This window comes from Numida meleagris, unplaced genomic scaffold, assembly GCF_002078875.1.
Source record: "Numida meleagris isolate 19003 breed g44 Domestic line unplaced genomic scaffold, NumMel1.0 unplaced_Scaffold314, whole genome shotgun sequence".
NCBI lineage: Eukaryota > Metazoa > Chordata > Aves > Galliformes > Numididae > Numida > Numida meleagris.
In genome coordinates, this window is record NW_018364549.1 from 1 (window position 1) to 26,182 (window position 26,182).

General features: G+C 47.4%; 1 protein-coding gene across 9 annotated transcripts; it reads right to left on the reverse strand.

The window, feature by feature from the left end:
• Positions 1 to 5,757: 5,757 nt before the first annotated feature.
• Positions 5,758 to 24,479, reverse strand: LOC110391168 (protein MANBAL-like). 9 transcript variants are annotated; one of them, XR_002433996.1, is made up of 8 exons: positions 24,228 to 24,479; positions 23,617 to 23,773; positions 23,401 to 23,487; positions 23,149 to 23,230; positions 17,604 to 20,896; positions 14,185 to 14,293; positions 11,570 to 11,668; positions 10,979 to 11,028 (listed from the first exon to the last, which is right to left on the reverse strand). XR_002433996.1 is itself a non-coding variant. In XM_021382927.1 (5 exons), the coding sequence occupies exons 4-5, from the start codon at positions 10,981 to 10,983 to the stop codon at positions 10,278 to 10,280; spliced, it is 258 nt and encodes an 85-aa protein (XP_021238602.1). In that variant the 5' UTR covers positions 10,984 to 11,028; positions 11,570 to 11,668; positions 14,185 to 14,293; positions 17,604 to 18,231; the 3' UTR covers positions 5,758 to 10,277. The 9 variants fall into 9 exon arrangements, 2 of the variants coding, with proteins under 2 accessions (XP_021238602.1, XP_021238605.1); XR_002433993.1 differs by having other exon boundaries at positions 23,149 to 23,252; XR_002433991.1 differs by lacking the exons at positions 23,401 to 23,487; positions 23,617 to 23,773 and having other exon boundaries at positions 17,604 to 17,678; positions 18,721 to 20,896; positions 23,149 to 23,234.
• Between the last annotated feature and the right edge of the window lie 1,703 nt (positions 24,480 to 26,182).

Genomic DNA, 26,182 nt, shown 5'->3' on the forward strand with positions numbered 1-26,182 from the left:
ACCTAATCAGATCCCAAACCCTACACCGACTCCGTACTCTTACCCTAACCCGAACTTTTACCCTAACCCTAATCCTTACTGTAACCCTTAACCCTAGCCCTATACCCTTATTCTAGCCGTTTATCTCCAACCCTAACCCTAACCCTAACCCTAACCCTAACCCTAGACTAACACTAGTCCTATCCCTAACAAGAAACGTAACCCTACTCCTAACCCACATTCTAACCATAAACCTAATCCTAACCATTACCCTACCGAGCCACTAATCTAACCCGTACTCCTGACCTTTTCCTAATCCTAACCCTCACCGAATATGATACCCTAACCATTGTTCCGTGATATATTAATGATAGAATTCATACGGGTAAGGCTGAGGTAAGAGTATTTGTTTCTGATTTAAATATGATGTTTAGGGCTAGCATTTTTAGTGATACGGTAAGGGTTAGGTTTTTTACTGTGATGTTTGGCATTTCCATGATAACGGGTAAGGGTTTTTAGATTACCCGTTAGCGTTTTATGTTCTATTCTTCCTGTTATTGTTAGAATTAGAGTTTTTTTCATTTTCTTTTAGGATTACAGTACATTGAGGGTACCATTTAGTGGATTCGGTTAAGTTTAGGGTAAGGGTTCGTTTTAGGGCAGCAGAGATACTGTTAAACGTAGGATTTAAACAGTATCTTATTATTTAAGATATAAAGATTATGTATCTGAATAGGAGATCGGTATGGCAGAGTGACGTTTCAGGTTTGTGCTGTTAGGTTAGGGTTAAAGTAAGTGTTATGGTTAGAGATTAGGTATAGAATAAAAAATAACGCTTCTCCTAAACCTAACCATATTATTTTTATTATCCCTTACTCCATTCCTCACCCTACCATATTCCAAACCCAAATGTCAAATCCAATCTTAACCTTAGTCGTAATACTCTAACCCTAACAATACTCTAACAATAATCATAACCTTATCCCTACCCAAACCCTTAAACTAACAGTAATGCAAAACCTTACATAAAACCTAAGGCTAATTTTAACCTTAACCACAGTACACTAATCCTAATCCTAAGGATATCTCTAACACTAACACTAAATCAAAATCCCTAACTCAAGCCTAAACCTGAAACTACCTGAAACAGAGCCCTAACCAAAAGCGCTAGCTCTAGCCCTAGCTCTAAAACAAAATGTAACCCTAAGTGTAACTGAAGCACTAAACCGAACCGTTAGGGATACAATTATGGTTAGGGTTATGGTTTGTGTAGATTTAGTATTTATTTCAGTATTATGTTTAGGTCTTGAGTTAGCGTTTGTATTAGGGTATGGAAAGGTAACGGCTAGGGTTAGGATTATTCTTAGGGTTAATGTTAATATAGGGTTAGGGTTATGGTTAGATTTAGTGTTACTGCTAGTAATTAGTTGATTAGTGTAATTAGGATTAGTGTAATTTCCCATTTTGTCCCTCCTTCTGCCTTTCTTTGCCATCTTTTCCCATCTTTTCTCAACATCTCCCATGCTTTCTTTCACTTTCCCAAATTTTCTTCTGCTTTCCCATCTTTTGACAATTTTTCTTATCTTCTATCATGATTTTTCAAACTCTTTCCATGCAGGCCCACCTTTTGCCAGTCTCCCACCTTCTCCCATGCTTTCCCAGTTTTTCTTGCCTTCTCCCTCTTTCTCGTCATTTCCCATCTTTTCCCATCTTTAGCCATGCTTTGTCATTTTGTCACTCTTTCTCCCTGCTTTCCCATCTTTTCTCATCCTTTCCCAAATTTTCCCATGCTTTCTCACATTTTACCAACTTTTCCCATGCTTTTCCTGTTTTCCTTCTCCTTCGTCTTCCTCTCACTACCCATCCTTTCTCACCTTTTCCCATGCTTTCACACTCTTTCCCATTTTTTCCCACCTTTTCTCAGGCTTTTCCAATTTTTTTTTCCCACTTCTCCGTTGGTTTCCAGTTTTTTCAGTCTTTATCCTATCATTTCCATGCCTTCCTTTCTAGTCCCATGCTTTCGTGACTTTTCCCCTCTTTTCCCACACTTTTCCTATGCTTTCTCATGGCGTGAGAATATTTCGTTGCTTTTGTTTGGCAATCCATGCCAAATCCATGCATCCAATCTATCCACGTTTTCTTTTGCTTTCCCATGCTCCCTTCTCCTTTGCAATTTTTCCCCACCTTTTCCCATCCTTTCCTATCTCTTTCCGTGTTCTGCTGTTGTTTCCCTCTTTTTCCAAGCTTTGATGTCCTTTCCCACCTCTTTCCTTAATTTCTCAATTTTATCCACCTTCTTACTTGCATTCTGTTCTTTTCCTAAGTTTCCCAGCTTTTCACATGATTTCCCTTTTTTCTTTTCTCCTCCATTACCTTGCTGTCATTTACCATTCTTTCCCTACTTTTCCCAGGGCTGTTGAATGTGTTCTCACTCCTAAGTTAGAGTATTTGTTCCATTTTCTTTATCTTTCCAAAGTCTTTAAATTCTGCATTGTCTCTAAACTTCAACAGATTCGTTCATTCTGCTTTATTCCTCCTCTTTTAACTTCTTAATTTGATCTTTTAATATGGTCTATTCCACTATTTCACTTCCTCCCAGTCACGTCTCTAATTTTGCATTTTCTTTGATCTCCTAGCCCAGGAAGCAGTAGCAATTAAGAGAAGTTAGCTGGGGCACCCCAGTTAAGGTTGCAGATTTTGGTCTCGCCCCGCTGTTGCTCTCTGCTGTGTCCCTCATCCATTCCGGGCTCTCTTTCATCTCTGTCTGCTTCACAGCCCCAGGAATGGCCTGGTTTGTCTCACAGCTGCCCCTGAGCACCTCATGGCATCCGATTTGCTCACTGCCACAGTGGACCCGCAGGCGTTGCCGCCCACTCCCAGCCCCGCACTGTCCCCCAGCCTTTTAAAAGCGCTCTCAGCAACAGTGGAACATGAACAGCTCAGTGATTCATGGTGCGGGATACTGGCATGGAGCGGCCTCAGCAGCGCAGCATCCTGTGACTTAGTTTAGGGTTACGGTAAAGTTTAGGGTTCTGTTTAGGCTTAGGGTTAGGGTTCGGGTCATGGTTAGGGTTCAGGTCATAGTTAGGTTTGGGGTTAGGTAAGGATTAGGGTTAGGGTTAGGGTTAGGGTTAGGGTTCGGGTTAGGTTTAGGGTAGGGTTCAGGTTAGGGTTAGGTTTAGGGTAGGGCGAGGGTTAGGATTAGGTTAAGGGTTAGGGTAGGGTTAGTGTTAGGGTTTGGATAAGTGTGAGGGTAAGGTTTAGGGTTTGGGTTAGAGAATGGGTTTAGAGTTAGGCTAAGGTTTAGCGTTAGGTTTGGTGCTAGGTGTTAGGGTTAGGTTTTGTGTTAGGGACAGTTTTAGTGTTAGAGTTAGGTTCAGGGTTAGGGCATGGGTATGTTTAGAGTTAGGGATAGTGTATTGTTAACATTAGGGTTAGGATTAGGGAAAGGATTAGGTTCAGGGTTATGTTAAGGTTTGGGTTGTGGTTAAGATTAGGGACAGGGTTAGGGCTTGGGTTAGGGTTCGGGTTAATTTTAGGGTTAGGTTTTGGGTTAATTTTAGGGATCAGATTAGGTTAAGGTTCAGGGTTAGAGTTAGGATTAGGGTTTGGGTTACGGTTTTTACTGTTACAGTTATTAAGGTTAGGTTTTTGGTTCAGGGCAGAATTTATGGGGTTAGGGTTAGGGTTATGTTTAGGGTTAGCATAAGGGTTAGAGTTTTGGGTTGGGGTTATGTTTAGGTTTAGGGTTAGGGTTAAGGTGAGGGTGTTATTTTTAGGATTAGAGTTCAGTTTTGTGTTGGGGTTAGGTTTAGGGTTAGGGTTAGGATTCGGGTAAGGGTAAGTGTTAGGGTTAGTGTTAGCATAAAGTTAGGTTTATGGGAGGGTTAGGTTTTGGGTAAGGGTTAGGGTAGGGGTTAGGGTTAGGGTAAGTGTTACGTATAGTGTTAGGTTAGGGTTAGCTCTAGGGGTAGGGTTGCGGCTGGGGTCAGGGTTAGGGTAGGGTTAGGGTTATGGTTATGGTTTACGTTAGGGTAGGGTTAGGGTTTGGGTATGGGTAAGGGTTAGGTTTAGGGTGAGGTTTGTGGTTAGGGTTAGAGTTAGGGTTAGGGTTATGTCTAGGGTTAGAGTTAGGGTTAGTGTTGGGGTTAGGGCTAGGTTTAAGGTTCTGGTTAGGTTAAGGATTATGCAAAGGTTTAGATAAGGGTTAAGGTTAGGGTTAAGTTTAGGGTGAGGGTTAGTGTTTTGGTTAGGGTTAGGGTTAGGGAAGGGAAGTTAGGGAAGAGTTAGGGTTTGGGTTAGGTTAAGCTGAGGGTAGTGTTAGGGTTAGCATAACGTTTAGGATTTTTAGCGATAGGGTTATGTTCAGGGTTAGGGTTCTGGATAGGGTTACGGTTAGTGTTAGCGTTAGTGATTAGGATTAAGGTTAGGTTAGGGTTTGTGTTTGTGTTTGTCTTAGGGTTAGGGTTCTGTTTAGGGTTTTGGTTTAGGGTTCGAGTTAGTGTTATGCATCCTTTGAGGCACGGACTCTGATATGAACGATCCACTTTGTTTATTACAGGTTCTAACATCCCTTATATTCTTTCACAAATTTTCTCTTTTAACTTTCCCACCCGCCTTTACATGTCTACAAAACATTCCACAAACACTCCTTAACCGTGCATGCAGGTGCTTATCCAATCAGAGCCATGAGTCATTCCTAGCCATGCCCTCTTCCTCCAATCAGGGCCATCATCATGCAGCTTACTCAACTTTGCTTTTCTCTTCTTCTGGAGATGTCCTTGGTTCTCAGCCTTGCTTTCCATGCTGTTTATCTTGCTCCGCAGCTTCTGCACTGAATAGCCTTTCTTGTATTCCCAAAGGGTTAGGGTTAGGTTTATAGTTTTACCAGAAAACAAGGGATAGGGAGAGAATAAATGAGAAAGCATGGGAGAAGGTGGGAAATTTTCAGAATAGATGGGAGGGCAAGGGAGAAGGAGGGAAAAAATGGGAAAGCATGTGAAAATGTGGGAAAAGATTGGAAAAAATGCAAAAGCAAGGAAGTAGGAAAGAAAAAATGGGAAATCATAGTAAAAGGCGGGAAAAAATGGAAAAAGATTGGAAAGCATGGGAAAGGTCGGGAAAAATGGGAAACTATTGGAAAGCAAAAGGGAAGGAATGAAAATTGGGAAAACGTGGAAAAAGATGGGAATAATGGGAGAAGACAGGAAAACAAAGGATAAGGAGGGAATAAACAGGAAAACCATGGGGAAAGGTTGTAAGAGATGGGAAAAGATGGGAAAAGATGGGAAAGCAAAGGAGAAAGAGGGAAAAATGGGATATCATGGGAACAGATGGGAAAATATGGGTGTCATGGTTTTGTGATTTTCAGTTATTGGTATTCCACATCATAACATCATGTAGTGGATGTACCTAGTTCTCAGAAGAGAAGGACTACTACAGTCCCCACGGTACTTTTCTCCTCTGTTACCATTTTTCCAGCTGGAGGGAAAAGATAAAAGCTCGCAGTATAAAAGCTAGCAGATCACGAAACCTCATCCTCTTTTCCGCCGTCTCTCATCTTGGCAGCACCTCGCTCTCCAGCCGTCTTATCGTCGGTAGTAGAGTAAGGCCTACCTTGATTTTGGGACATTCTCTCTGTACTGGATTTATCAGCTTAAATTGTAATTATATTGTATTATAGTGTGTTGTTTTGCATTCCGATATCTTATTTAGTAAATTAGTTTGTTTCTCCTCAGATTGTTGCCGCTGTTCTTTGCTCTCAGGGCCATCTCCTTACCCTTTTCCCCTTTTCCCTTTTCCCGGGGCGTGGGCCCATGGATCCCCCGTCCCCGTCATCACGGAACCGGGCCAAACGCCCGTAAACCGTTGACAATGGGAAATAATAAGAAAACAAGGGATAAAGAGGGAATAAATGGGAAAGCATTGGACCAGCTGGGAAAGGAAGAGAGAAGGAGGGAAAAAATGGAAAAGGAAGAAAAAAAAGTGGGAAAAGATGGGATAAGGTGGGAAAGCAAAAGAGAAAGAGGGAAAAAACTGGGAAATAATGTGAAAATATCGGAAAAGATGGGAAAGAAGGGAGAAGGAGGGAAAAAATGGAAGGACATGGGAAAATATGGGAAATTTTGGGAAAAGATGGGAAATCGTACAAAAAGGTGGGAAAAAGCTGGATTGCTGAGGAAAAGCAAGGTAAAATTTTGAAAAGATAGGAAAGGATTGGAAATGTTGGGAAAAGATAGGAAAGTATGGGAAATGACAGGAAAGCAAGGGAGTAGGAAAGAAAAATGGGAAAACATGGAAAAAAGATAGGAAAAATGGGAAAAGACAGGAAAACAAGGGATAAGGAGGGAATAAAGGGGAAAGCATGGAAAAAGGAGGGAAAACATGGGAAAAGATGTGAAAGCAAGGGAGAAGGAAAGGAAAAAGGGAAAGCATAAAACAGAGAAAAGATGGGAAAAGATGGGAAAGCAAGGGAGAAGAATGGAAACATGAGAAAGCACGGTAAAAAGAGGGAAATATTGGAAAAAGTTTGGAAAGCAGGGGATAAGGTGGGAAAAAGATGCAGTGCATAGGGAAATCAATGGAACAATTTGAAAAAATGGGAAAGGAGTGGAAAAGACGGGAAATTGTGAGAGTGCATGGGAATTTTGGGGAAAAGATGGGAAATTGCAGGAACACCAGGGAGAAAAAGGGAAAAAATGGGAAAGCATAGGAAAATGTAGGAAAAGATGGGAAAAGTCCAGAAAGCAAAGGGGAAGGAGGGAAAAAATGGGAAAGCATGAAAAAAGCTGGGCATAGATGGGAAAGTAGGGGAAAAGTTGGGAAAAGATAGGAAATGACAGGAAAGCATGGGAGTATGAAAGAAAAAAAATGGGAAAACTTAGAAAGAGATGGAAAAAAAACTGGAAAAGGTGGGAAAACAAAGGATAAGGAGGGAATAAAGGGGAAAGCATGGGAAAAGGAAGGAAAGCATGGGAAAAACTGGGAAAGAAAGGGAGGAGGAGGGAAAAAATGGGACAGCATGTAAAAAGGTGGGAAAAATGGGTAAAGATGGGAAAGAGAAGGGGTGAAAAAAATGGAAAGCTTGGGAAAAGCTGGGAAATTACAGGAAAAGATGGCAAAGAGGCAGAAGGAGGAAAAAAACCAGGAAATCATGGGAAAAGGTGTGAAGTTTTGGGAAAAGATGGGAAAGCAAGGGAAATATTCGGAAATGATGGGAAATGACAGGAAAGCAAGGGATAAGGAGGGAAAAAAATGGGAAGACGTGGGAAAATGGGGAATTTTGGGAAAAGATTGGAAAGCATATGAAAAGGTGGAAAAAAGCTGGAATGCAGAGGAAAAGCAAGGAAAAAATTCAAAAGATGGGAAAGGTTGGCAAAAGATGGAAAATTCCTTGGAAGCAAGGGAGATGGAGGGGGAAAATGGGAGAGGATGTGAGAAGGTGGGAAATTGTGGGAAAGCTTGGGAAAGCATAAAAAAAGTGGGAAAAGTTGGGAAGATATGGAAAATAACAGGAAAGCAAGGGAGAAGGAAAAAAATGGGAAAGCATGGGAAAATTTGGGGAAGATGGGAAAAGATTGGAAGGCAAGGGAGAAGGAGGGAAAAAATGGGAAACCATGGTAAAAAGAGGGAAACATTGGGATAAGATTGGAAAGCATGGGATAAGGTGGGAAAAAGATAGACTGCAAAGGAAAATCAAGGAAAAAAATGATAAGATGGGAAAGGAGTGGAAAAGATGGGAAACTGTGAGAGCACATGGGAAATGCTGGGTCAAGATGGGAACAGACGGGAAAGGAAAATTTTGGAAAACATAAGAAATGACAGGGAAGCAAGGGAGAAGGAAAGAAAAAATGGTAAAGCACGGGAAGAGATGAGAAAGGATGGGACAGCAAGGGAGTTAAAGGGAAAAAATGGAAAGCATGGGAGAATGTGGGAAAAGGTGGGAAAAGACCATAAAACAAAGGAGAAGGGGAAAAATGGGAAAGCATGGGAAAAGGAGGGAAAAAATGGGAAAAGATGGGAAAGTACTGGAAAAGTTGGGAAAAGGTGGGAAATGACAGGAAGGCAAAGGTGTAGCAAAGAAAAGATAGGAAAAGGAGAAAAATGTAGGAAAAGATGTGAAAAGATGAGAAGCAAAGTAGAAGGCAGAAAAAAAAATGGGAAATCACGGGAAAAAGTGGGAAAAGATGGGAAAGCAAGGGAGAAGGAGGGAAGAAATGGTTAAGTGTGGGATAACATGGGAAATTAAGGGAAAAGCTGGGAAAGCACAGGATGAGGGAAAAGATGGGAAAGCATGGGGAAATGAGAGATAAGGAGGGAGTAAGTGGGAAAGCATGGGAAAAGGAGGGAAATTTGGGGAAAAGCTGGAAAAGCAAGGGAGAAGGAGGAACAGAAATGGGAAAGTATGAAAAAAGTTGGGAAAAGATGGGAAATAACAGTAAAGCAAGGGAGTAAACAATCTGGTATTAAATTGAAATATGGCTAGACCAGACTGGAGAGAGAGAGGTGGTGATGCAGGCACAGAATCAGGCTTCTCCTTCTCTCTGAGTAGAGGCTGAAGTACTCATTGCTAAGCGGAAATCTGGACATTAGGGTTTCATTCTGTGAGGGGAAGTAGGAACCAGCTGGAAATACAGCACAGTCCCAACTATTTGATACCTGTTTGTATAAACAAACAGGCTTGAAAGTGTTTATTAACTGAAATTATGTCTTTAGTAATGACCAGTATCCCAAATATTTTATTTTCTGTTGAAATATATACTAAATACAACCAAAATACCTTTGTTTAAAATAAAAACAAAGGTAACTTTTAGAAAATGGTGCTGCCTCTTTCAGTAGCTGGTCAAAACGTCCCTTGCTTGGGCTGGCAATTGCAGGGCAATGAAATCATCAGCTTCATGTCTCTCCCTTGAAATTCAGCTGCTTTTCTCATGTTTCATTGTTGGTCTTCCCAGCTCGTGGCCTTTCAGCCAAACTGTAACTGCGAGTGAGACTGTGAGCATCACCTTGCTCTCCAAAGACTGATAGAAAAAAAAGGAGAGAAAGGAGCCTGGGAGGAAGAATGGTATCCCTGCAATCAGCCCCTTAAGCTTGTCTCTCTTCCCTGATGGCTTTTTCAGCCTTTCAATCTACTGACAAGTTGCTCTTTGCTCTGGGAACCCCCACTGCACCCGTACAGCCATGGCCTGCACATCAGCCTACCCTTGAGCCATGAGGAGTTCAAGTCTGGGTGGGATGCTGCGAAGAGCAGCGCTCAGAGTGGGGTAGGAGGAGAGGGCAGTGGGAGGGCTGCATGTGAACATGCCTTGGGCCCAGATCTCAGTCTCAAGGTGGGGCTGGTATCCGGCTGGTATCCAGTTCTTGGCTGTGGAAGCACTCCTGTATTTTGGGTAACGTGTGCCATTACTCTTTCAGTACTTGTACTTCTGCTAGAAGAATGCAACAGAACCCACCTTTAGGGAACCTGCAGAAGGACAGAGTTAGGTAAAGCAACTACCATTCTAATTCATGGAAATTCATAGTGTGATATTGGTCTTCGTTGTTTGCGTGGGAAATTTTTGTCATGTTTCTTTGTCCTGAGATCTCCAAGCAACTTTGGAGTGCTTTTGCCTCACATGCTTTGTTCTGTTCTCCTCGTGCTGCCCACCTGTCTCATCCACCAACAGCAAGGGAGAGCTGCAAATGTGGCCCTTCTCAAACTGACGGTTTCAGCAAAGGTGCATGTTAGGCTTCTGGTAGAGAACAGGTGCAGCACAGCACTGCTACTGTACCTGGGCTCACAACGCACTTGTCAACTGAGGATGGCAGTCTATGTATGCAAAAGGATGGCAGACTTGCAGCCCCGCCACAGAACCCTTTCCTTCAAAGCCACTCCGAGCCGTGGAGGGCCCTAACACAGCAAGTTCTCATCCCATTGACTCACTTGTGGTCAAACAAACCAAGATGTGAGCTGGCATCAGGAAGCTCAAGATGCCTTACAGAGACTCTGTTGCTACGTCACCACCTCTCTCTCTCCAGTCTTGTCTAGCCATATTTCAGTCTTATACTACACTGGATGGTGACTGACATGTGAATCATGTCACATGTGAATCATGTCACTGCTTATAAGAAGTCCTCTTTGCTTGTAATGCATCAGAAGCCTTTCCCTTCCAGTTTTCTTAGTTCCTCTCTACTGTCCACAAAAGGTAAAGCATGGCAATGCCAGAAAACTGGATGACATATTCAGTTGCCTTTGGTGCCATCTCCGAGGAAGCATTACAGTTGATTCTTTTGTCTTCTGAGGCTTATCGGTCAAGCCCTTATCGTTTCTTTTTGCTTTTCTTCTTGGGTTTCTTACTTATCTGTGCAGCACTTGCCTTCGGTTTCTTCACTGTCTCCCAAGTATTAGACTCAAAACTGTCCGAGTCCTACAAGAATCAATTCAGAAACAGTCAGGTAACTTTTTAACAATTGCCTAACGGCTCACTTTGGGAGCTCAGGTCACCAGCCTGGGCAGGTTTGGCTGCCAGTACTGGAAACTGCCTTCCTCACATTAGGGCATACCAGAAACTTCACCTGTGTCTTGTTTCCAAAAATCCCATGCAAACTAGAGTCTAAAGTCATTTCCTGCAAGGCAATCTCTGCAAAGGGGGACACTGCCTGGTGGTTAATAGGGCAGATCAGCAGCAGGATGATAAGCCAAGCTTGGACCTAAAGGCTTCTTGTGTGCCATCAGGAACAGCTTGCACACAGAAGGAAGGACAGAACAAACTAATGGCACTGTCATCAATGCCGGGGCAGGGTACTGTAGACAACAGCTACAAAATGTTCCCTCCCATCCTATTTTCTGTATCAATATCAGACAGCACTACTTACTGTTTTATGGGACCTTGAAACTGGCAGGACTAAGGCTAACACACAGAGAAGCTGGAAAATGGCTCCAAAGAAGAGTCTGTGGCACAGCACATTCTCCACCAGTGTGGGGTCAGGGATTTCAGGTGGGGAGAAATGCAGTTCAGCAGCCATAGTGCAGACAGCCTGCTGCTCTAGTGCTCTTAGGGAGGCTGGTTTCTACAAGAGGGAAAGAAGAGTCATTATTTCTGTCATGCACTCTGGTGTTACTTTCTGCTAGCAAAAATTTACAGGTTAACTTAGAGAAGTACTCTGAAGATATCCTTGGTCTACTGACCCAATAACAAAGAGGGACACGAAACTTGCATTTTAGTTGTCTTTTACCGCCTGCCTAGGAAAAGAGTCCTCAAACTTGAGTACTGGTCCACTTGAAGGTGAGGGGAAGATAAGCAAAATAGGGCAGATGGACATACAGTAAGAGAAAAGCTTTAATATGCAAGAATAAACTTATCCCTGAGGTTGATCGCACTTTCATGATGACTGTTTTATTCATATTAAAATTATTATTATTAAAAATATTAAAATGAATGTTATAAACTTTCACGTTCCTTGTGTATATATTCATAGCCTTGCTGTTAGACATTGTACAACACCAACTGTTGAAATAAAGCATGCAGAAAGTGGATCTGTTGAAGACAGTGGAACGAGCTGTGTTTCAACAACACTGCTTTAGCACACGGTTGCAGGAAGGCATACCTACCTTGCAGTGGTCACACAGGAAGTTTGTGACACAGTTATATATTGTACTCCTGAGTCCCAACTTAGTTTCTCAGTCACATAGACTCTGTTCCTCTATATTCTGCAACAGAAAAGTCACAAGATGGAAATTCAATTAATCAGAGACATCACCAGACCTCCATTGTTATGGCAGTTGTACTCATTTCTTCGGATGATAATTCAGGTTTGTGCTTACCGAATGAGTACTGTTTACCTCTAGTTTATAGAAATAATCTATGTCTAACTCTAAAAGACAAACAGTAATCTATGCCTAATGCTAAGATACAAAAAGTAATATAATCTATGCCTAACACTAAAACTAAACTCTAAAATCAACAACAAAACTATGGACTGGGACATAACTCCTACAGGAGTAAGATGGGTCTGGGGGCCTGCAGGACTTGACTCTGGAGAAGGCTCCAAGGAGGAGCAACAAGGTGGAGGGGGAGCAAATGTTAATCAGTGCCTCCCAGCTAATGCGGGGCGCTGGAGCTGTGCAGTGGTGGGTAAGGAGCCAAGCACCTGGACCAGAGATGGTGCTGCTGTGACCACGCCAATGCAGGGCCTGGGACGGTGGTGTGGTGCCAGGCCAGCTGTGCTGCAGGCAGATCCACGTCTATGGGTTCAGTTTCATCTGGAGGCAGATTCACCTCCATCGGTTCATCTGGAGGCAGATACACCTCCAATGGCTCCACAGTGTCAGTCTCAGCACTGGTCCAGGCACAATGGAAACGGACTCTCTTCCTCCTCCTCTCCACTTGCTGCTCATGGCAAGCTCCCTCCTGCGCTTTGATTCTGGGGCCCGGAGCTCCCTCTTGTCACTTAAAACACGGCAATCCTCACCCCTCACTCTCTTAGAGTCGGACATTGCTGTCAACTGCCCAGAGGAGAGGTGAGTGCATGGAGTGGGGCAGCAGTGACCAAGGTGATAACTGTGACATGTAGAAAGTTCTATGATGGCAACTGCACAGCTGGGAGTGGCATTCGGCACAGGACAAGGCAAGGGGAGGTAGAAGGCACCCCCTGGGCTGAGCGGGCAGCCCTTCTCTCGAGCAAGCAAGAGGGCACAGAGGAGCCGGCCCCGAGAAATGGGCCCTCAGCCTCCTTGACCCTCTCCCTTCTTCCACAAGGAAATCTTTTGGGGCTGGGACTCGCAGCATGCAATGGCACGCTGAGGGGTCTCCCAAGATCAGCGCGAAGAACAGGAGGCTCCAAAGTGGACCTGACTACGCCTGCCCCCTGGGAGACAGAAGCTCTGGCTTCCATGTTAGCATCTAGCACCTCTTCTTGCATGTCAGGTTTTGAGATTCAACCCTCAACTACAGTGAATATGTCCATCTGAATTTTGAACAAAAGTTTCAAAGCCTCTGAGGAAATATGTTATAGCGAACAACCTTCCTCAACAAGGGTGTTTGTTACTCGCCTGATTTATAAAGCCCTTGCATTAAAAAATTCCAAATAACCTATCTAGTATTTGCTATGTCATCTTAGCGAGCCTTGGTGACAAAGACATGGAGGTAAGTATTGCAGGACACAATTTTCAGAGAATGCCCAGATACTTGGAAGGATGTCAGTCACTGCAAGCCTGCGTCATTTACCTACTGCAGATGCTCAGCAATGGCAAGTGAACATCTCCTCCTGGGATGAAGCAGGCAGCTGCGAGGCAGCAGCTGGGGCAGAGAACTGTCAGCAGAACATTAAGCGCATGCTAAGCAAGGTGCTTGTGGGTCAGACCCAGAGCCCAGGAACACTTCAGCTGCAGTGAGGAGACAGGCATGTGGTGGTGTTGCGGCTCCTTGCCGAGGGGTGGAGCTGCTGCAGGGCCAGTGCTGGGTCTGGCTACATCAGTCCGGGCAGCGTCTGCCAGCTCCCAGAGAGCTTCTCCTCTTTGCGCTTTCTCTTAGGAGGGGATGAGGGAAAACCAGGGCAACAGGCACTGATCTGATGCGGAGTGCAGGCTGTCACAGAACCAGAGAACAGCCAAAGTAGGAGGGGACCCAGAAAGGCCACCAACTCCAACTCCCGGCCCCACACAGGACCACCAAAATGCAAACCTTATGTCTGAGAGCATTGTCCAAATGCTCCTTGAGCTCTGGAAGTTGGTGCCATGACCACCACCCTGGGGAGCCTGTTCCAGTGCCCTTTCTTCTTCCACAAGATATCACGGTTTGCTTCTAATGCAGCTCAAGGATGGGATTTTATTTTGAATATAAAAAGACAGGAGGACATTCCCAACTGCAAAGACTGCCAGCCACTGCAATACAAAGACTGTGAAATCCCTGACGCTGCTGATTCAGAAGACCAGATGAGATAAGTATTTGCCTGGGATGGGGTGTGACTAGATTTAAATCTGCCTTTGAATCAGGACATAGGCATAGACATAGGATAGCCTCACTGTGGACCCGAAGACTTATAACAGTGTCAACAAAGCAGGCAGAAATGTGATGTGCTCCTCACCGCTTTCAGTTTTAAAATCTCCCTCTCCCTCCTTCCAATCCACTAAGGCAGCAGTTCTGAAGCAACAAACAGAATCACAGAAAACTTCAGCCTTGACTTGTCCTGGTAAGTGAAATCCAGATCAACTACATCTTTACAAACCTTCATTCATGCCCACTCCCTCAATCAAACAGCACAAGGGCGTGTTGCTTCATTCCTCAACGGGGGTTTTCTTGGTACAAATTCCTACGGGTAGTCCTTATTCAGACACCTGAAACACCAACATGCAAAAAAAAAAATCAGAAAAGGGAACGGATATGTATTCAATGAAAACACAAAATCCCTTCCTCATACTCTGCAAGCCACCCTCCCTTTTCCCACTTCACTTCTGTTTCGGGCATTACTAATCCCAGTGATGTGACCAACATCATGAGCTCTCATGTAAGCTGCCAGCAGCCACCAGGGCCACTTTCACCACCAACCTCTGCCATAAGCTCAGAGATGTCACAGCACACTGCCCTTGCATTCCACATGAAGACCACTCATTCTGCTGATATCAGTGTAGCTGAACTAAAGTGAAAAAAAATGTCCCCACTCAAAAAAGGCTCCCAGCAGAGTCAGGAGGTTAAACCTTATGCAAACCAGCTGGCTAAAGTTCAACATTAAAAGGATCAAACAACACCAGTGAGTCACGGCTTGGCATCAGGCACACTGCCTGCTGCCGTTATCTGAAGTCAGCATCCCTAGGCTGTATTTAGAGCTTTACACTTGTACGCCTTTCCCTGAGAGGAAGCTGCCCCCTGTCCCCCACAGCACTTGCTGTAACTCCAAGTACTGCCTCTGCCCACAAGCCTTGCTGTCTCTCTGGAATACGCCATTAGGAGGAGGTAAAAAAACAGCTGGACAGCACAGCACATGCTGACTTTGACTATTTCTTAACTGTGCTGCTATCAGGATTTTACAGCAAGTTAGCTACAGGAAAACAAAGGGATGTCTTCCTGCAGCACACCCAGAGCTGCCACACAGAATCGGGGGGCTCAGGCTCTGCCTCGAGGCTTTGCTAGGTGACACCACAGGAAGATGCTGTTGCCATCCTTCATGCAGGATCAGGCCCCACGATCAACCCTGCACTTTCCCCACCGGCATCTCCCAGGCCCACCACGACGCAAGAAACACAGAACGAAAGCAAGCAATACGCCAGCTACCCCTCGACGTACAATGAAGAGCAACAGCGCCAGCACAGAGCACAAGAGCTCCCATCGCAGGACGGAGCAAGGGGCTACCACCGCCCTTCTGAAGGCAGCAGTGGCGCCGTCTGGGAGCCGCTCCACTTGCCCCAGGCTGCACTCCAGCACCCAGACCCCACGCGAGCCCACGGAGCCTGTCTGCAACCCAGGACCTGCCTCTGGGTGCCGACAGCATCAGGAGCTCCTCCCCCGAGAGCCCCTCGATGCCCCCGAAACGAGTCCCAATCCCGTTCCCAGGACGCAGCCCACTTCTCCCGGCCCCGCTCACCGCTCTCGCGCCGACGTGCCGCGCTTCCCCGGAAGTGCTCTCCGCCGGCAGGAAGCAGTTTTTGCCCCGCCCCTCGCAACTGCCTGCGGCATCACGTTGCTAAGGGCGGCCTAGGGGCGGCCCAGCGCCTATGGTGGGGGTCCGCTGCCGGATTCCTCTCGGATGGCGCCAGAGGAATGGAACTCCTCTCTCCTCTCCTCTCTCTCTCGGCTCCCTCTCCCTCCCCTCCCCTCTTCCTTTCTCCTTTCCTTTCTTCCTTCCTTCCCCTCCATTCCCCTCCCCTCCCTTCCCTTTTTTTTCTGTTCACACTCAGTATTCAACGCTGACATGGAGATGCCTCAATAAGATCATCTACACAGGGAATAAATGGCTTGTGCTGTGTTTCACACTTTGTGCTATTAAAAGATTCTGATTCGTTTTGCCCTTTCTAACCTCAAAGCATCCGTAGTGCCCGGCTGGTTTTGCTGCAGAGCCTTCTTATCCAAGAGTCTGAAGACCTGGGGGAAACCTTAGCAGTTATGTATCTGCTGTGGGAAGATTTCATGCCCTGGCCTACATACAGCCTGGCTCTCCCTGCTCTGCGCTCCCGGTGTCCCCTCAGCCCCTGTGCTGTTACAAACATGAGCAGAGCTCAGGCCCAATGGCAAAGAGACAATTTCTGCCTCTCATCTTTCGGGCTCTGGCTCAGGAATGTGCCCTTGCAGGACTCTGACACTAAACACGCAACGCTGGTGATAACACAGTTGAAGCCATTGGAGCTGAAGCAGCGCAGCATGGCTCAGAGCCTTCCCACCTCGGGGCTGAGCTCTGGGCCAGAGGTGCATTCACCTGCAGCTCTCCTGCTGCCTTCTCCTCCTGCCCCACTCCAAGTGCTGCTTTCACACCATCCCACACAGACTTGAACTCCTCGTGGCTCAAGGGTAGGCTGATGTGCAGCCAATGGCTGCCTGGGTGCAGCTGGGGTTTGCAAGGCAAAAAGCAACAGTCAGTACATTGGAAGGCTGAAAAAGCCATCAGGGAAGAGAGACATGCTCAAGGGGCTGAGTGCAGTGACACCATTCTTCCTCCCAGGCTGCTTCCTCTCCTTGTATAGCAAGGTTATGCTATATGGTTAGATTGATTCTGGGGTTGGAAATGCCCGATTTGGGAATGGAGATGAAAAGCAGGAGGTAAAAGGCAAGGGTGCACAACCTTTGGAGTTGGAAATGACAGATTTGGAGTTGCAAGTGTATAGCAAGATAAAGATTTCATGGATTTGGGGGCTGGAAATGCCAGATTTAGGGTTGGAGGCGAAAAGCAAGGGAGGTGGATTTCAGGGTTGAAAATGCCTGATTTGGGATTGGATAAAAAAAGCAGGAGTTAAAAAGGAAGAGTGCACGAACTTAGGGGTTGGAAATGCCAGATTTGGATTTGGAAGTGTACAGCAAGACAGAGATTTGAGGTATTTTGAGGTTGGAAGTGATAGATTTGGGGTTGGAGGTGAAAAGGGAAGGTTTAGATGGATTTTGGGGTTGAAAAATCCCGATTTGGAGTCAGAGATGAAAAAGCAAGACGTAAAAGGGGAGAGTGCATGACCTTTGGGGTTGGAAATGACAGATACAGAGCTAGCGATGGAAAGTAACAGAAAGATTAGATGGACATGGAGGTTGAAAAATCCTGATTTGAGGTTGGAGATGAAAAGCAAGAGGTAAAAGGGAAGAGTGCACGAACTTAGGGGCTGGAAATGTCAGATTTGGAGTTGGAACTGTACAGCAAGACAAAGATTTGATGGATTTTAGGGTTGGAAATGCCAGATTTGGGGTTGGAGGTGGAAAGCAAGAGGTAAAAAGGAAGGGTGCACACATTTTGGAGTTAGAAATGCCAGATTTGCATTTGGAGGGTGTAAAGGAAGTCTTGCTGTAAAAGGGTAGATGGATTTGGAGACTGGAAAAATGAATTTTGGGGGTTGGAGATGGAAGCTCAGAGGTGGAAGAGAGTGGGGAAGGAGGATCCCTTGGGAATACAGTTGGAGAGGAACGGAGTTGGATTTCAGTGCCAAACTGGTAATTTGGCCCAATAGGACTCACCGCATCGTAGCATGAACCATCCCTGGAGAGAACAAGGCCATAAAGCACCATCTTCACAACTCATCAGAGAGGAGTCTAGAACAGTTTGGGGTTGAGACAGTTACCCTGAGAACTGCTGTTACCCTACTGACATCATAGTAGTGAAGGAGGGGGACAAGGAGGGGGCCCTCCCTCTGGCCCGCATTACCTCATTGTCTCCTCACCTTAAACAGGGCATTCAGCTGAGGGTTTTGGGACCCCACCCTGCCCCACTGTGCCCTGTAAACTCTCATAGGTGAGCAATGGACCCCACTGACCCATTCTACTCTATACAACCCATTCCTACCTGTAAGAAGGGGACTCATATAGCAAGAACCCATCTTCCAGACACCCAGGGCCACCCCCACTGGTCCCCATGGAGGGGGCAAGGCCTGGAGGCACACTAGTCTTTGGGCCAGAAATCATATTTTCCTCTGTTGATCCCTCCTTCCACCTATATTTCCGTCCATCCTTTCATCCAACAATTGTTCCATCCATTCAATGATCCTTCAATCCGTTCTTCCATCCACCCATCCCTCCAACAATCCTTTCATCTGTTGATCCCTCTGTCCATCTGTTCCCCTCTCTATCCCTCCACCCATCCCAATCCAAGCAGCTTCCCTGTTACCCACCAGAACCTCCTCTGGAGCTTTGGGGGATTTCTCCATAGCAGAGCCTTCAGGCATTTCCTTGTGAATCTGCAAGTGCTGGGGGTGTCCTCACTTAATTATATTACTGATTTTCTGGTCCCTCCCCCCCACATCACCCCATCCCTTTACTCAGCAGCCCTCCCCATTCTTAGTTTAAAGCCTCTCTTGTGAAGCTGTCATCCTACTGATAAAAATATCTGCACCTCCCTTAGGAAGGTGGGTCCCATCTCTTTCAAGCAGATACCAATCCGCAAACAGGTCCTGCAGCCACAGAACGCAAGGCCCTACCACCAGCACCAGATCCGCAGCCAATGACTGACTTGCACCACCAGTGCCCTCCTCTTCACACCTGTTCCCCAGCACCACCTAGGCCCCCATGCCCCTGACTACCACCCCAAGAGCTCTGCAGTCACTTTTGATGCCATTCACGTGTCCCCCAGCAGTATCACCTGTGCCCACGTTTCTTCCTGGTGGCCTCGCACAGTGAACCACACAAGGTGTAAGGTTGATTGAACCACATTAATTGCTTGGAGGCACCTCTGCCTCCTCTTCAGCACTGAGGGTGGCAGAGCTGCGTTGGAGCTGTGAGCTGTTCCATGGGGCAGGAGCTTCACCAGCTTCAGCCCATCACCAGATGTGAGGCAGAGCCGTGGGGCTGCAATATGGGGCCTGCCCACAACTCAGAAAAGCCCCTGAGTGCTCCGGAGACAAGGAGGTGGTCTGTGATGCCTTCAGAGCATTACACACCAACAGTTACAAACACCTGCAAAAGCAAACAATGACCACATTCTGTAGTGATAAGAACACACAGCTTAGCAGACAGGAGCGCAGCGCTTAGGAGAAAATTGTATTTCAGAGGTTGGTAGGGAATTTCACATCACACAAAGGCACCAAAAACAGAGTTTCTAACCACAGTGTTATCCAGGAGTCCCACCAGGCAGTGCTGGCATGATTTGGTATATGACTCCAGAACAAAGCAGCTCAGTAAAAGGCATCAGGCAGTGCTGATGAAACACACTTTATGGACAGGTGATTCCTTCACAGGTACCGTTCCAATGACAGTAAGAGCTTGACATATAAACCTCATGATTTACACTCCCATTAGTTAGGTCAGACAGACCAAGACTATGAGGCAGCTAGAGTTCCTTCTGCAGACACCAGGGGCAGCTTCTCCACCTCCAGGTCTATAGGCAACATACACACAAAGTGCAGCAAGGCTGTTCGTGCTCCACACTCATGGAGAACAAGTTAACAAGTTGGAGGTTTACAAGGACTGTGGAGATATGGCACTGAGGGACATGGTTAGTGGGCGTGGTGGGGATGGGTTGGGGTTGGAATTGATGATCTTAGCGGTCTTTTCCAACCTAAAAGATTCTGTGATTCGATGACATCTAAATATGATTGCATTTAACATCATTTTGGGGGGGAGGGGTGAATTATCCTGCAAAAGCTGAAGCAAGCCTGCATTCTCTCCATATAATGACAAGGCTAATTTTCCCCTCTGCAAATTCCTACATTCTGTGTCCAAATTTGCTTCATTTGATAGGATTTACTGGTAAATGCAAAGGCAGAGGGACAGCTTGCAAGGAAACAAGAAAGCCTGTACAGATTTGGTTAAAGCATTCTGTTTAAAAAAGGCTTTACTGGCTCAATTAGTATACAAATGGGTGTTGCAAGCAAAAATGCATAAGTTAAGGGTAAAATGGAACTGCCATTACCCAATCAGAGCATTAATTAACCAAAGTCACTACTCATAGTAATTAATAAGCTATTTGGAGAAAATAAATAAGAAGAGAGAAATCCTCATGAACTTCTGCTTTCCATGATCCAGGAAATACACCAGGCATCCCTTCATCCTCACCACAACAGAGTTTCAGCAGTCCCAGCAGTGCCCTTGTCCCCAGTCCTGTCCCTTTTGAGTCCCTCTCCTGCACTTGACATAGCCCCGTCTAGGCCCTGTTCTGCCCCTGTTCCCTTTTTAGCCCGTCCAGTCCCTGTCCACGTCCCTGAGTGCAGAAAAAATAAAGGAAAAGAGAGGAAGACAGTATAGAGAAGATGATAATGATAGAATACAGAAGGAAGGGAAGAGGTGTCAGGGAAATGGTTGACAAAAGAAGACGGGAAGAGACAGGAAGAAGATAAAAGTTCAGCAGTAGAAAAGGAGAACATGTAAGAAGTCGAGTGGAGAGAGAAGGCGGACGGAGGGAAAGTGAGAGTGATTTGAATCACTGAGAGAAGAAAAAAAAGGAATGTGAATAATTTTAAGTTCTGTTAAAGCTAGATTCATTTCAGGACATACACTTTTTATTTCACTTTTTTTTTTTTTTGTATCCTTTTAGACAATTTAAGAATTAAGAACATTCAGGAACATTTTCAATACATTTTGGTAAATTCTCCTTAATCTCAGCTGCTCGAGAATACCCAGTCGGTGTCAAGTGGGGGTCACCTCCTTCAAGGCACCCTGCAAATCCCACTTTTTGAGTCCAACATTGAAACATTTGCCTTCATGAGGGAGCAGAGAGCTTTTCCATACATGACCAGGAATCCTCTTCTGATATCCAGCATATCTATTTCCAAGCAGGACACCATCAGTCTGATCAGTGTGCTGTCTTCTGTTCCCAGGCCCTAAAAACCAAACCAACCATGTAGAGTGAACTACAAAGCCCTGTGGAGAAATCACTGAGAGTCGCAAAGGTTTTAGTGCTTGGTCTTTTGCCGGATCTGTTCTTAATTCACAGAATTGCAGAATCACAGGCGTTGGAAGGGATCTCAAGAGAAAGATTCCAACCTCCCTGCTAAAGCAGGCACCCTACCCTAGGTGGCACAGGTAGGCATTCTGATGCATCATGAAGACCTGCAGAGGAGACTCCATGGCCTCCCTGGGCAATCTGTTCCAGTGCTCCATCACCCTTACCATAAAGAAGTTCTTCCACATGTGAGTACGGAACTTCCACTCTTTAAGTGTTAGGCCATTACTCCTTGTCCTATCACTACACACCACCGAGAAGAGCCTGGCCTCATCCATTTGCCTCCCACCTCCCTTCTGATATTTATAAATATTAATCAGATCCCCCCTCAGTCTTCTTTTCCCCAGGCTGAACAGCCCCAGGTTACTCAGCCTTTCCTCATACAGGAGGTGCTCCAGGCCCTTCTTCACCTTTGTGGCCCTCCACTGGACTCCTTCTAGGAGATCCCTGTCTTTTTTGAATTGGGGAGCCCAGAACTGGACACAGTATTCTAAATGCAGCCTCACCAGGGCAGAGTAGAGGGGGAGGATCACCTTCATCGACCTGCTGTCCACCCTCTGTTTAATGCAACTCAGGACACCTTGCTGTCCAAAAGGGAACACTGCTGACTCATGGACAACCTGTTGTCCCCAGGAACACCCAGGTCCTTCTCCACAGAGGTCCTCTTCAGCTCCACTGCAACTTTTTTGGTAAATTTCTATAATGTGGTGCTTATGTCTGCAAGGCTGTAAAATATAAGCACTTAACCAATCAAGGAGTGGTTCTTTTTTTTTTTTTTTTTTTTAAAGTTGGACTTCATAAATGGTGATTGAAATGGATGGCAATTGTTTTTTATGTACCTTACCGAGACTGAAATCCTGGAGTACCTTGATACCCAATGTGCCAGCCCTTACAAAATGCCCTTCCACATGTTGTTGTTGTTTGATCTTTGTGGGAATTCTTACTGCTGGATGTAAGTTTGAGGTGTGGCCGTTATGCACAGGGACTTATTTTCTGTCATCAGCTTTCTAAGTTTTTAGACAGTCTTCAGTACAAGTAAAACCATTCTATGTGTTCAGTTTTTTTTACTGTCTTGGCCAGTACAGTAAAGGTTTGGGTTAAAATAAAAAACTAATCTTAAGGAGAGGAGGTGATCTTTCACAAGTAACTTGCTTACTCCTTGGCTTGACAAAGATCTCAATGATCTTTGTCTTCCTCTGCTATGCCATAGAAAGGTGAGATCCAAGAAGCAGCAGATGGGTATGATACAAGGTGCATTTAAAATGTGGACTGCAGTATGGCTGCGGCTTTTGGCTATTCTTACCCCTTGTTGTTTTTCCTGTAATCATGGTTTATGGCATATGCTAGTCGTGTGGGCAAGGGTGTGCTGACACCATACAGCTGCTCTGGGCATTGGGGCCAGGGATGCAGGCAATTGGCCCCCAGGAATGTCTGTTCCCTTGGGGTGGCACTGCCTCAGTCCCTGAAGCCAGGGCACAGCTCCCTTTCCTTCCTCGTGCCATGCCCACCATGGCTGGCCTCCTCCCTCGGTACAGGCGAAGGGACCCTAGCCCTGCAGTCCAGGTTCAGAGCTCTGCCACCTGGAGCCTGAGCATAGAAAAGCTGTGAGAGATCTGACCAAGCATCCTCCTGGGGAAGCCCATGGAAGGACTACTGCCTCTGTTTCCCTGCCTTGCCATCAAACCCAGTTCACACCCTGTCCCCCTGAACAACTTCCCATAATGCACCCTGACTAAGAGGCAGTGGACACCAAGTCTCCTTCCATGGGCTTTGGTGCCATCTGCCAGCTTTTGCTGCTCCACAGGCCTCTGCAGAAGTCTTCACAGTCATTGCAAAGATCCTGAAGCAGAAAGACCTCAAGCACGTGGCTGAGACACACCCTGGAAGACCAAGGTATGCTTGATAAGGACAAGACTACATTCCCAGGCTCTGGCTGGAGAAGCTAGCACCACATGCCCAGGCTGTGGGCTGTGCAGCTGTCCCTGGCTGTGCTGTTCCAGGCCAGAGCCCACCGTGTGCAGCAGCACCCTCGCTCCCTTCCCTCCCACACAGAGCCTCAGGGGCTCTCCTGCAAGCCCCTCTGCCATCCCCGCCCGTGATAGGCTGAAGGAGACTCTGGCCCATCCTCACCTTGGTGGCGGCATGGAAGGCTCTAAGCACCCTGGGATCCCTCTGCCTGCAGTTCTCTCTGAACATCAGCACCACAGGACTCCTGTCTGGGAGATAAGAACAGCCTTGGGGAAAATGAGAAGAGGGTGTTGTCAGGAGAGACTGCTCCAGCCGACTGCAGGTCTGCCTGCCCCTTGTCCTTGTGCTCCCTCCAGCTGCAGCAGAACCTGCGCAGCATGGAAGAACTCCTGCAGTAGAGCCAGCCATACTTACGGGACTCTTGGGTCGTTTTGTGAGGTTCATTGGTGAGCCCACTCCCTGCTCCCTCTTTGGCAGCCTTTAGCAGTCCTAGCCTCTTCCCTGGCAGCAGAGAACAACCCTGTGGCCCCCTGAGCCCCCCCCTTACTGAGCCCCAAAGGCCTGGTGCCTCTCTCCCCACCTGTGCAGGTGGGTCTGGCGGGCACTGTGCTTAGGTCCCTCATTGAGTACCTTCACTGCTGGAGGACAGGAGAGGGCACAGGCAGCCTGGCTGGGCTGGGGGCTGCGCTGCTCTGACAGGAGCTCTGTGCCTATGTCACAACGCACAGCATTGAAAGGACCACAGTGAGAAGCTGCATGACTTCTGCAGCAGCGAGTGATGGCAGTGCTGTGAGGGAGGAAAGGGTTAGAATGTAGTTTCAAACAAACAATAAAAGATGGATGTGGGTTAATGGGGCAAGGAAAGCTAGAAGCTGCTGATTGGTCGTTGGAACTGAACTGGAGACTACATCCTGAAGAAAACCAGCCATAGCTAGATCACCCTCTTCAACTGTGCCAAGGTCAAGAATACACAGCGAGGAAGAGATACGGCCTTCATCCCCACGACTCCCAAAGACGACCACCAAGAGGCACTACGCATGCTCAAGGGGTGTCACTCCGGGGTGGAGCGTATTATAATGATTTCTCAGAATTAATTCTAATAGTCCCTCCCTCCCTCAGGTATGCTATGAATATGTATGATTTTGATCTTTAAATATGGAAGTTTTCTGTCTTTCGATGTGCAAGCTAGGATGGGGATAACCCCCTTGCACCCGGTGAGCGCAGCGCCGTAATAAACATACCTGCTTTATAACCTTCCCCGGTTGTAAAGTTTGTTTCCGCAAGTCCGTTAGGCACGCCATCCAAAGGTACCTGGACAGGTTTGAAAAGCAGCACCACGTGGACCAAATGAGACTCCCCGGCCCTCCTGTTGGTCTGCCCTGCCCGACCCTCTCATTGGTTCCCACTGTTGCCTGTTATACGTACACCCCCTTCCCCCCCCCCCCGGCTTCTTTTTTCCGGGAGAGCCCTGCCGCCGTTGTCGGCCGCTCGCACGTGCCCGCCCACTCGTTGCTACAGAGTCAATTGGCTATTGTGGTTGTCACTCAAAGCCCTGGAAGAGGGACGATTGGAAGAGAGAGGCCACGCTTCCTCCTTATTGGCAACCACACCCAGCTTTCCGCTCTGCGCTTGCGCAGTCCGGGTGGCGGTGCCCGGCTTGCTGTGCTGAGGGAGGGCAAGTCTGGGCAACGGGCGGTGTAACGTCACTCGACGCGACGCGGACGGGGTGATCGTCATTTGAGCTGGGGAGGCGGTGGTACGGGGCTGGGGTAGCCCAGTGCTCGGGGTGGAAACATGTGGGTCCTTGCGGGGCTCGGTGGTGGGTCTGGTGTGTTATGGGGGCGCCCGTGGGGCTGGGAAGGGGAGTGAGGAGGGAAGGATATGGGGGTCTTACGAGGCCACGGGCTTGTTATGCAGGGTATTCTTGTGAGACTCGGGAGAAAGTGCCGGGGGTGATACGTGGCCGGTGGTTTCCGTGCCTGATGGGGCCGTTCTCCCCCCTCATCCCTTTTGTTCCCCTCTCGCTGCCTCTGGCCGCCCCCTTTCCCCCACACTGGTGCTGGGCGAGGCCTCAGAGAGCGACTCAGAGCCTGAGCCAGGGGGAAGCGCAGCGGGGCTGAACGTTCCGGGGGAGGCATCGGAGACCGAGGGACGGTGCGGCTCAAGTGCCACTGCTAGGGGTGTTCCGGGGGGCTCTCACTGCCCCAGCAGTGAGGCACTGGGGCACAGTTTCAGCAGGCCGTGCAGCTGTTGGAAGGCCGGGGGGGGCGGGTGGGCGGGCGGGCGGGCGTGAGCCAAGCCCAAGCTATGGCAGCTGCTACCGTGCACTGCTTGTGCTTGATGCACCATGACCTGCATGCTGTGGCCTCCACTGTGGCCACCATCACTGGCTGCTGCCCCACATCTATGGGGAGCTGTGAGTGTGGGCCACCAGTGGGGTGGTGCCAGCAGCCATGGGGAGCTCTTGGCATTGTTGTCACAGCATTGTTGTCACCAAGCTCCCAGCACTGCTCCATGGCATTCTTGTTGTCACTGCATCCCCAGAGTTGTGCCCCCTTGAGCTGCTAATGCTGCCTGCCACCAACAGCGCTGCCACTGACCACTTAGTGTCCTCGTGTCCCTCTGTCACCAGGCCTTTGGGGATCTTGGCCTTGCAGTAACATCATCACCAAATGGAGGCTCCTGATAATTGCTTGGTCCAAAATTCTGCAGTTTTGCCCTTTTTAGGGGCTCTGTGGGACGTGGCACTGAATAAAGCCCTTTGGGAACACAGCTGCAGTAGGGACATGACTGTCACTAGCAGGGTGGCAGCAGGTTCACTCATGGCATCATGATCCCAGTGGTCTAAGCAAGGTCCCTTTTGTTGCCCCTCATGTCCCCAAGCTGGGGTTGTGTCATCCCCCGTGTCCTTTCCTGCAATATGAATGTCCCCAGCAGCTGGCTACTGGCCAATGTCCCCAAGCTGTAGCTACATACTATCACCCTAAGTGTCCCCTAGCCATGTGCCCCTCTGAGCTCTTCAGGAGGCGACAGGGAGAAGTGCGTGTGATACACCACAGAGCTACATGGGTCTGTGCATCCTGGCGGAACTGTCACCCCCTATGGGACACTGGGGATACATTCTGGGTGCTGGTGGGCTTGCAGCACCAAAATGCCTGGGGTCCGGTGTCTCCAGGGGGGGTCCCAAATGTCCCCA